General features: G+C 42.6%; 1 protein-coding gene across 1 annotated transcript in view; it reads left to right on the forward strand.

Annotated features, from left to right (window-relative positions):
- otog (otogelin) overlaps nucleotides 1–12,006 on the forward strand; it is a 121,807-nt gene that overhangs the window by 27,390 nt on the left and 82,411 nt on the right. The window contains 5 exon segments of the mRNA XM_055649513.1: nucleotides 1,333–1,498; nucleotides 4,710–4,734; nucleotides 4,737–4,786; nucleotides 5,877–5,920; nucleotides 6,878–7,043. Of these exon segments, the coding sequence (XP_055505488.1) occupies nucleotides 1,333–1,498; nucleotides 4,710–4,734; nucleotides 4,737–4,786; nucleotides 5,877–5,920; nucleotides 6,878–7,043 (451 nt within the window).

Raw genomic sequence — 12,006 nt, forward strand, 5'->3', positions numbered from 1 at the left:
TATCTGTACCTGTTGCTGTACACTGTGGACAGCTTGATTATAATCATTTATTGTCTTTCTGCTGACTGGTTAGCACGAAACAAAAGTTTTTCATTGTAGCTCGGTACATGTGACAATAAACTTAACTAAGCTAGTTTAGTTTATTATTGTCATATATACCGTGATACAGTGAAGACCTTTTTTGTTGCGAGCTATCTAGTGAGTGGAAAGACTATACATGATTACAAGCCGCCCACGGTGTACAGATACAGGATAATGACAATGACATTTAGTGTAAGGTAAAGTCCGATTAAAGATAGTCCGAGTCTCCAATGAGGTAGCTGGGAGCTCAGGACCGCTTTTGAATTGGTGATAGGGTGGGTCAGTTTCCTGATAACAGCTGGGAAGAAACTGTCCCATAATCTGGAGGTTTAAGAAGGAACTGCAGATGCTGGAAAATCAAAAGTAGACATAAAAAAGCTGGAGAATCTCAGTGGAGCGAAGGAAATAGGCAACGTTTTGGGTCGAGACTCTTCTTCAGGCTGATATGAGGGTGGAGTGGGGGGGGGGGCGGGAAGAAGAAAGGAAGAGGCAGAGACTGTGGGGTGAGGGAGAGCTGAGAAGGAGGAGAAAGCAGGAATTTCAGGTAGTCCCTGCTTTCTCCTCCCCTTCTCAGAATCTGGAGGTGTGCATTTTCACACTTCTGTACCTCTTGCCTGATGGGGGAGGGGAGAAGCTCATCCTTGATTATGCCGGTGAGGCAGCATGAAATGTAGATGGGGCGCATGGACGGGAGGTTGATTTGCGTGATGGTCTGGGCTGAATCCACAAAAGTGGGAGGAGTAAAGTTTAAAAGAGATGTGTGGGGCAAATTACTTTTTGTACAGAGGCTGGTGGGTGCCCAATATCGATCTCAATGTCACAACACTCATTTACACCTTGCCAATCGGGATATTGTCGAGATATCGAACAAGTGAATTAAAGATATGCAAAAAGTTAACGATGATAAAAGGAACATGCCTTTGTTACCTGTGAGCTAGGTGTAAACTAGTTACAGACAATGAGACTCAACAAGACGACTTTGAAGCTAGTACGGCTTGGGGGAGGAGGGATGGAGAGAGGGGGGGATGCAGTGGAAATTAGAGAAATCAATATTCATACAGATACATGATGAAGGGAATAACGTTTAGTGCAAGATGAAGTCCCGTCTAACCTCTGACATTCCAGAATATTGAGTATGCTTCACTGAACAGCAACTTCCATGTGTCATGAAGTAACTATTGCTTTACAGACAGGAATGTTAATTCTCTGATGATGAATTGTATTCTCACTGCCTGTTCTTAATCTTTGTAGCTATTCAGTGCCCCCACACGATGATATATGGTCCCTGTATGTCATTCTGCAATCGGAAGTGCCAGTCACTGTCTGTGCCAGAGGTTTGTTCCAAAGACTGCACTGAAGGATGTGCTTGCCCTGTCGGCACCTATTACAACACCAAAACACACCTGTGTGTGAAAAAGTAAGTGCCAATGATGAAATAAAAATTCTTTCGAAATGCTCTCCTCTCAAAGTTTATCTCCGTCGTATACATAGATACATAGACAATAGGTGCAGGATTCGGCCCTTCGAGGCAGCACCGCCATGCAATGTGATCATGGCTGATCATCCACAATCAGTATCCCGTTCCTGCCTTCTCCCCATATCCCTTATATGACCTAAGCAATGTCCAATGCTGCAATTATTTTCTTCTTAACGTAGATCAGTACACACAGGAACAGGCCATTCAGCCCACAGTGTCCGTGTTGTACATGATGCCAAGCTAAACTGATCTCCTCTGCCTCTACTTCAGGTTCAGGGACTGTTTCTTCTCAGCTGTTATCAGGCAATTGTGCCATCCTATTGCCAACTAGAGAGTGGTTCTGACCTCGCATCTAACTCATTGGAGACCCATTGACTATCTTTAATCGGACTTTATCTTGTACTAAACATTGCACCCTCATTCTACATCTGGAGGGCTTGATTGTAATCATGTATAGTCTGTTTGCTAACTGAATAGCACGCATCAAAAAAGCACTTCACTGTACCTCAGTACATGCGACATGAATAAAAGTAAACTAAACATCGAACAGCACAGGAACAGGCCCTTCAGACCACAAAGTCTCTGCCAAACGTGATGCCAAGACCAGCTCTCATCTGCCTGTGCATAATCGATATCCTTCCATTCCCTGCATATCCATGTGCCTGTCCAAAAAACCTCTTAAACACCTGTCTCCAGCACCCCCAGCAGCGTGAACCAGGCACCCACCACCCTCGAGTTGTTCTGCACATCCCCTTGAAACTTTGCCCCTCGCACCTTATAGCTCTCATACCTTTATGTTTCTATTAATCTTATCTTATGAAATAATACCGGTTTAAAAGATACAACTTTCCCATTCCTTGCACCAAAACCAAGGTTGAACAGAATGGGGCGACACGGTGGTGCCAATGGTGGAGCAGCTGCCTCACGGCACCAGAGACTCAGGTTCTTTCCAGACCTTGGATGTTGGCCGTATGGAGTTTGTACATTCTCCTTGTGATCGCATAGGTTTCCTATTCTCTGGTTTCCTCCCACATCCTAAAGACGTGCGGGGTTTGTAGGTTAACTTGTTTTTGCAAATTGTCCTTAGTGTGTGGGGAGTGGATGTGTAACTGGAATAACACAACTCGTGTGAACAGGTGATCGATGGTCGGAAACTGTAATTTCATAGAGTCTTACACCATAGTGCAGGTTCTCTGGCCAAACTTGCCCATGCTGACCCAGATGCCCTCTCTACACTGGTCCCATTTGTAGATGCCCCCTCTACACCTGCCCATTTGGCCCATAGCCCTTTAAACTTTTCCTATCTACGTAAATGTTGTCATTGCACCTTCTTCAACTTTCTACTCTGGAAGGTTGTTCCAGATACCTACTGCCCTGTCTCTATGGAAAAGGTTGCCCCTCAGGTTCCTATCAAATCTTTACTCTCTTACCTGAAACCTATGTCCTCTGGTTCTTGATTCCCCACTCTGGGTAAAAGACACTATGCATTCAAACCATATTTAGATTAGCCACAACCTATCTTTGGATTAGATATTATAATGGCTTCAATTGTTTGCTCTATATTTGCATTAACGAGGTACTCCCGATGCTTGCAACCCTATGGACGTAGGTGCTAAAGATATCATTTTAGCCAGTGGGCTAATTAGTTATTAACAGTGTTATGTTACCGTAACTTTAATACTTCTGTGCTGGTTAATCAAGGTGGTATTTGCACTCCTACACAGGTTAACATTGTTTCAGATGCTTTGGTGCAGTTAATTGAGCTAATAAACTCTTGGTTTTTAGAAGCATTGTCAGGTGTAATGTAATATCGTTCTGATTGTGGTATGCAAGAAATTGTATTCAGTCTGAAGAAGGGTCCCTACCCGAAACGTCACCTATCCATGTTTTCCAGAGATGCTGCCTGCCATGCTCCAGCACTTTGTGTCCCTTTATATGTTAACCAGCATCTGCAGTTCCTGGTTTCTACAAGAAATTACTGTAGGGTGTAGCATTAATTCTACAACATCAATTCCTTTATTTAAAAAATACTTGCCTCATGTTGCCAGTTTAACATTCAACTACTGTTTTCTTTAACAAAACATTTTTATTTATACGATGATAAACAAAATGTGGTTAAAGTCAATATGTTGTGGAACTAAATGCATTTTGCCACCGTAAAGTATCTTCTAGCCCTGCTTACATAGGAATCTAAACGGTATTTGTAATTCATAAATTGTAGGAATAGAATTAGGCCAATCAGTTCATTTCCATCATGGCTGACTTATCTTTCCCACTCAACCCCATTCTCCTGCCTTCTCCCCATAACCCCTGATACCCTTACTAATCAAGCATATGTCAATCTACACTTAAAAATACGAATTGACTTGGCCTCCACAACCATCTGTGGCAATGAATTCCACAGATTCACCACCCTCTGACTAAAGACATTCCTTCGCACCTTAGTTGTTGAGAGATTTAATCTGTAACTGTTTAACTGTGATAACTAAGAATGATCCTTGCTCTAACTTTCAATTTCTTGCAAAATAAATTGGAAATGAGCTTGTGGATAGATTATACTGCATAGCTTAATGGTGACATTATTTAAATCCGATAAAATGTCATTACAGTCAATTCAATAAGAACTTCCATGATCTAAAAGATATATTTCTGCATCGTACAACCCCTTTTGGAATTGTATTGGATATGTCCCACCATATAATTTTATTTCATTGACTGATAGGCCAAATAATTACCAAAATGTTGACTTTAAATATAGAGCTGCTGCCTCACAGCACTACAGACCCATGTTTGATCCTGATTATGGGATCTCCCTGTGACAGTGTGGGTTTTCTCCTGGTGTTCTATTTTCCTCCCACATCCCAAAGATGTATGGTTTTATTGGTTAAATAACTCTCTGTAAATTGTTCCTATTGTGTAGGATAGAATGTGTACAAGTGTTAATTGGTCGGTGTGGACTCGGTGGGCCAAAGGGCATGTTTCCATACAGTATCTCCAATCCTACCAACCTAAAACTAGTTGATACCTAACTTTGTAAATAAGATGTATATTAATGTTTTCAAATGTTTTTATTTTTTTCGATCTTGTGTTTTAACTAGGCTATAACTTTAGGTAAAAACAAAGTTTGAAATTTTGTAATTGACTTTTACAGAAGTGAATGTCCTTGTTATTTTTTGTGGGTACAGAGTATTCACCTGGAGAAGTGGCAATTAGTTCCACGGGAATGTGGTGAGTAGTAACCGCAGTTTTCTATTCATCTTACACCAGTGGGTTGTAGGGTAGCACAGTGGTGCTACGGGTAGAGCTGCTACCTCGCTGTGCCAGAGACTCGGCGGCGACCCTGACCTCTGGTGCTGTCTGTGTGGAGTTTGCACATTCTCCCCGTGATGCGTGGGGGTTTCCTCCGGGTGCTCCAGTTTCCTCTCACATCCCAAATACATGCAGGGTTGTAGGTTAATTGGCCTCTGTAAATTGCCCCTTGTGTGTTGGGAGTGGATGTGAAAGTGGGATAATGTGGAACTAGTGTGAACGGGTGATCGCTGGTCGTTGCAGACTCGGTGGGCTAAAGGGGCGGTCTCCATGCTGTATCTCTAAATGAAACTAAATAGTGAAACAGGTTTTTTGAAATTGAATGCTACTTAAAGTACTTGCCTTCACAAACACTTTGTTTTCATACAACAAATTAAAGAATAATATCTCCCTCCTCTAAATTGTTTTTAATTTTCTTCACCTTGGCAAACCTTTTGCTTTAAGTAACATTCAGTTTTGGAAAATTTGTTTCACTGTTTAGTTTAGTTTAGAGATACAGTGTGGAAAACAGGCCCCCCCCCCCCCCCCCCCCCCCCCCCCCCCCACCCCCCCCCACTTCCCCCCGAGTCCATGCTGACCATCTGCTCCCTATAGCTGATGTGGGTTATTCAAGTCTTTAGGGATGGCTGTTTGACAACTTTCAGCTCGTTTTAGTTTTTTTAGAAGCCTCTTACCCTTTTCAGAGTGCTGTTAATAGTTGCTGCCATTTTTCAGGCAGAAAGCCCCATAAAAGTTGTCGTTAACCCAATAAATTATGTGGTTAAGATAAATAATTTGTGTATCCAATTTTGCTAAATCCATTACATACTTGCCCCACTGAGATATGTTTAACAGTTTACACACAAGGGACACTAATCCTGCAGAGAAAAGTCGATGGTTACTTATACTCTGCGACACATCATAATGCCGATTTTAAAAGTCCAAAGAAAAATTGGGAAATGTGTAATGAACTGAAAATGTTTATAACAATATTGAGCATCAGAAGTACTGGTTTTGTTCTCATTGTCAGGATCTGTTCTGAGGGCACCATGCAGTTCCAGAGGCAAGAAACCGGTAAGTCGATGATGTTTCGACATGTAACATACATAAAACGTAGAATTGTGCAGCACAGGAACTGGCCCTTCAGCCCACAAGGTCTGTGCTCCACATAATACCATGATAAACTAATCTCACCTGTTTGCACATGATCAATATCCATCCATTCCCTACATATCCATGTGCCTGACTCAAAGCTTTTTAAACACCACTATCGTATTTGCCTCCACCACCACCTCTGGCAGCACGTTCCAGGCACCCACCACTCTGTGTTTAAAAAAAAAAGCCCCACATATTTCCTTTAAACTTTGGCTCTCTCACCATAAAGTTATGCCTTCGAATCTTTAACATTTCCAATTTGAGAAAGGTTCTGGCTGGCTATCCTATCTCTGTCTCCAGTAATTTTGTATACTTCTATTGGGTCTCCGTTTACTCTAATGCTTCAGAGAAAGCAATCCATTTGTCCAATTTCTCCATATAGCTAGTACCCTCTAATCCTGGCAGCATCCTGGTAAATCTCCTCTGCACCCTCTCCAAAGCCTCCTCATCCTTCCTGAAATGGGGTGATCAGAACTGTGCACAATAACCTAAATGCAGCCTAACAGAGCACCAAAGAAGTACGGTGGCACAGTCGCTGCATCAGAGCACCAGGGACCTGAGTTTGATCCTGACCTCGGGTATTGTCTGTGCGTGGACTTTGCACGTTCTCCCTGTGACCACGTGGGTTTCCTTCGGGTGCTGTGGTTTCCTCCCACATCCCAAAGACTTGCAATTTTGTAGACTAATTGGCCTCTGTGAGTTGCCCCTAGTGTGTAGGGAGTGGATGTGAAAGGTATAACAAGGAACTAGTGTGAACAGGCGATCAATGGTCAGCATTTATTCATTCATTTCAGCATCCGGCATTTATTCATTCAAAATTTGTTATTTCAATTAAACTGCAGAAGACAATGTTTAACCATGTTCCTAATTCAACAGATACCCAATGTGGACCTGGTCAAACATACTTTAACTGCAGTAATCCTGTGAGTGGCCTTGAGACAAATCTCGGCGTAGGCTGCAGAAAGACTTGTGAAAATCTACTCTTAAATGTGGCCTGCCCTGAAACAATGCCGTGTCTCTCAGGATGTGTTTGCCCGGATGGGTAAGTGTCAAGTTGCATTAAGTAGTGCAGCATGATAATGTTATAAGGCAAAAGATTGCACTAATACTGTGGTCTCTGACTCTACGACTCTGCGATATTGCCTAAAGACAGATGTCAGTAAATGTGAAGTTTAGCCAACATTCCTGAATCTATGGAGACGCAAGGAGATGCAGGTTTACCAATAAAAAATACACGCTATAGTAACACAGCGAGTCTGACTGCACCTCTGGAGAACATGTAGAAGGTGATGTTTTGGGTTGGGATCCTTCAGATTTGACCTGCAACATCGTCTGTCCAATGCATACCCTCTTCAGATGCTGCCCGACCTGCTGAGGAATGGTCCTGATCCAAAACGTCACCTATCCAAGTCAAGTCAAGTTTATTTGTCACATACGCATACGAGATGTGCAGTGAAATAAAAAGTGGCAATGCCTGTGGAATGTGCAAAAATCCATGTTCTCTAGAGATGCTGCCTGACCCGCTGAGTTACTCCAGCACTTTGTGTCCTATTTGTGTATTAACCAGCATCAGTTCTACATTCTGGCATTCTGTGTTTTGATCAAAATTTCCAGCACCTGCAGTTCCTTGTGTCTCCATATCTCTGGTGCTTTGGGTTTATGAACTGCTGGAGCTGAGTTGATGTGTCTAATGGTCTATCTTGTTAGACACAGACAATCAAGTTACACTTATGGCTTTGAAATTACACATAATTATCAGAGAAAATTTCTGCTCATCGGCTTTGTTGTGTCTTGCAGTTTAGTCATGTTACACCTGTACACTACTGCCGAGAGGAATAACTCATGCAATGCAGCACAATAATTTGCTTGTATTCAAGTTTACCAGGGATAAGAAGCAGGGCCATTGTGGGCTGAAGGGCCTGTTCATGTGCTGTACTGTTCTATGTTGTCTAGTTTAGTGTAGTTTAGAGGTACAGTGTGGAAATAGGCCCTCCGGCCCACCGAGTCCACACTGTCCAGTAATCTCTGCACACCAACCGTGCCCCGCACTGTAAGGACAATTTATAATTTTACTGAAGCCAATTAACTTACAAACTTGCACGTCTTTGGACAGTGGGAGGAAACCGGAGCACCCGGAGAACACCAATGCAGGTCACAGAGAGAACGTACAAACTCCATACTGAAAGCCGTGGCCTGGATTGAACCCTGGTCCCAGCGCTGTAAGGCAGCAACTCTATCGCTGCGGCACCTTGCTGCCGCACATGCACTTGACATGCACCAGTGATTGCCCAAGAATCGTGAAGTTGTCAGTCACTACTTTTTAATTAAAGTAACAAAATCCACATTGTAAAATGCTGGTTCCAAGGCGAGGGATTAGGGTGATGTAAGAATGGATCTAGACTTGATATACAGTAAGGACATTAGTGTTTCCATTCGATGCATGAACGTCAGTTCTGGAGTTTGCGGGAGTGGTCTCGTGAATACAATACTCGCGGGTCAACAGTGAAGTATTCAAGGCTAGTGATACAAACTGACCTTGGCCTTGTACCAAACCCCTGCCTGCAATGTATCTGTTTGAAAACTAGCCTGATGTACGGTGAAACAATATAACAATCGCACCATGTTTTACTTTCTCACTGCGGTCAGTGTAATATTTTCAAATTCTACCTATTTTCAACCTGTTGGTTCACTTTTGTCACATAGAACAAACCACATAGAATATTTAAAATATGACATAAGTTTTTTTCACAACAGCCAATCTGTTTTCTTGACAATTTAAATTGAGAAGAAATATTCAGATGATGTTTTGCAGAGTTATCACTGATGTATTTAAGGCGGAGATTGACGGATTCTTGATTAGTACGTGGGCTATGGGGAGAAGGCAGGAGAATGGGGATGAAAGGGAAAGATAGATCAGCCATGTTTGAATGGCGGAGTAGACTTGATGGGCCGAATTGCCTAATTCTGCTCCTATAACTTGTGAATTTATGCTATTGTGGAAGTTGATGCTGAGTTTGCATGAGAGCGTACAATAGTATAGCACAGGAACAGGCTCACAATGTCTATGCTAAACATGATGCCAAGTTAAACTAACCTCCTCTGTCTGCATATGATCCATTCCCTACATATTCACACGCTAATCTAAAAACCACTATTTTATCTGCTTCCAAAAATATCCTTTGCCGCACACATCTTTAAATATTCCCCTTTAACGGTATGCCCTCTAGTATTTGCCATTTTCATCCTGGGGAAAAAATATTCTGATTGTCTACTCTATCAAAGCCACAACATTTTATACACATGGGTTAATCACGGCTCTCCTCTACCTCCAGCGCTCCAGAGAAAACAATTCAAGTTTGTCCAACCTCTTCGAGTAGCTAATACCCTCCAATCCAGGGTGGTAAACCTCTTCTGCACCTTCTCCAAAGCCGCCATATCCTTCCTGTGATGGGCGACCTGAAATGCACAAATTACTCCAAATGCAGTCTAACCCCAATGTTTTATCAAGGCCTAATATGATTTCCTGCCCCAAACACTCAATGCCATGACCAATGAAGGTAAGCATTCCATACGCCTTCTTTTATTCTATATGTGTGATTACTTTTGAGGAGTTATAGACTTGGACATAAAATTCCTTTGTACACCAATGCTGTGGCCTTAAGCAACCCTTCCATTAACTGTATCCTTCCCCAAATGCCCTCTCCCTCCCTTGTATTTAGCCTCCCAAAGCACAACATCTCACACTTAAACTTTGTCTGCCATTTCCTCACCCATGTCTATAATTTATCCTTCTCCGGCTGTACCTTTTGACAGCCATCTTTCCTGTCTACAACTCCATAAATGTTGCCGTTGTCTGCAAACTTACTAACTGACTTATCTCCATTTGCTTTACTGAAATTCATGTGGACACCACCCACTGCCCTACCCTCATCAATCATTTTTGTCCCTTCATTTAAAAAAAACTCATTCCCTATACAAAGCCATGCGCCTGTTGCTAATAAGCTAATTTTCTTCCAAAAGTGATTGAATCGTTCCATAGCTTCCTGTGAGGATTACCATTACATAGTTCCTGGGATTATCGTTATTTCTCTTAACCAGAGGAACAACAATGGCTACTCGCCAGTCCTCTGGGACCTTGACTATAGCTGGTGAAGAAGCAAAGATCTGCAGCAAGGCCTTTGCGATCTCCTCTCTTGCCTCTCTTGATAACCTGGGGTAGATCCCAGCAAGTCCTGGGGACTTATCTACCATAATGTTCTTCAAGAAACTCGACATCATCTCTTTGTTGAACTCAAAATGCCCATGTGTACAAGTATACCCCACACTGATCTCACTGTCCTCCATGTACTTCTCCTGGGTAAGTACCAATTCAAAGTACTCATTTTGTATCTCACCTACATCCTCTCACTCCAACCATAAATGTCTGTATTTATCCTTGAGTGGTCCTACACTCCCCTTAGTTATGCTCTTGTTTTTAATGTATGCAATTAAAAAGCCTTTGAAATCTCCTTGATCTGACTTGCCAATGAAATGTCATGGCCCCCTCTATCCCTCCTATTTCCCTGGTTGCGTTCTTTACTGCTTTCTTTATATTCTAGTGCTTTTAATTGATTAATCAATTTAATTAATCAATAATGTTACTAATAATGTTGCACTCATTTGAAGCACAATTTGATTAGTGATAGGGACATACAGCACGAAACGGGCCCTTTGGACCAACTTACCCATGCCGACAAAGATGCCCCATCAACATTCGTCCCACCAACCTTCATTGTGCCCCATATCCATCTAAACCTCCCTGATCCACATATCCTGTCCAAATGCCTTTAGTGAGTTGACGTCATTCTACAAGGTCTGCCATTTTCTATCACTTTTAGTAATGTTTCTTGCACGGTAATTCCATATTCCCAGACTTCATGAATATGCGTTAAAATACATGGTGTTAAAATTGTCATAGTTAGTTATCAATCCCTGTATTGACTGTTGTTTATTATAAACTAGAACTGAGAGATCGCCGACTGTGGCGAACAAACCGTAAAGCTAAATTACAACAGTGTGCCACAGGAACCAGTGCTGGGAATTTTGTTTGTGATATTTATTAATATGTTGGGTGTGATTTTATGAGCAATGATTAAGTTTACAAATTACACAAAACGTTGCGTTTGGGAAAGTGGAGGATTGCTTAAGGCTACAGCAGGATATAGCTCGGGCAGAATGTTGGGCGGGCCAGTGGCAGATGCAACTTAACACCGACAAGTATGAGGTGACGTATTTTGGAAAACCAAAGAGGGGGTAGGGCAAACATGCTGCAAGAGATGGGGCTTTAAAGAGTGTTGGTGAATAAAGGCACCCCTAGGGTTCACATCCATAATCCCCTGAAAGTGACAACACAGTTGGATAGGGTGGTGAAGAAGGCACATAGAAACATAGAAAATAGGTGCAGGAGTAGGTCGGCCCTTCGAGCCTGCACCGCCATTCAATATGATCATGGCTGATCATCCAACTCAGTATCCTGTACCTGCTTTCTCTCCATACCCCCTGATCCCTTTAGCCACAAGGTGTGCTTGCCTTCAAAGACTGGAGTGTAGATGTTGGTATGTCACGTTGCAACTTTACCAAGCATTTGGAGCATTGTGTGCAGTTCTGGTCATCACAGTAAGGGGCAGCACAGTTGGTGCCTTGCAGCGCCAGAGACCTGGGTTGGAGACTGACTTAGGGTGCAGTCCGTACGGAGTTTGTACGTTCTCTCTGCGACAGCATGGCTTTTCTCTGGGTGCTCCGGTTTTCTCCCACACTCCAAAGACGTACAGGTTTGTAAGTTAATTGGCTTTAATAAAATTGTAAAATGTCTCTTATGTGTGGGTAGCATTAATGTAAGCAGGTCAGCGTGGACTTGGTGGGATGCAGGGCACGTTTCCATGTTATTTCTCTAAAGTCTAAAGTAAAAGGCATTGCAGGAAGGATGTAGTTGTGCTCCAGAGTGCAGAGGATGCACCAGGATGTAG

Source organism: Leucoraja erinacea, chromosome 18, assembly GCF_028641065.1.
Source record: "Leucoraja erinacea ecotype New England chromosome 18, Leri_hhj_1, whole genome shotgun sequence".
Taxonomy (NCBI): Eukaryota; Metazoa; Chordata; class Chondrichthyes; order Rajiformes; family Rajidae; genus Leucoraja; species Leucoraja erinaceus.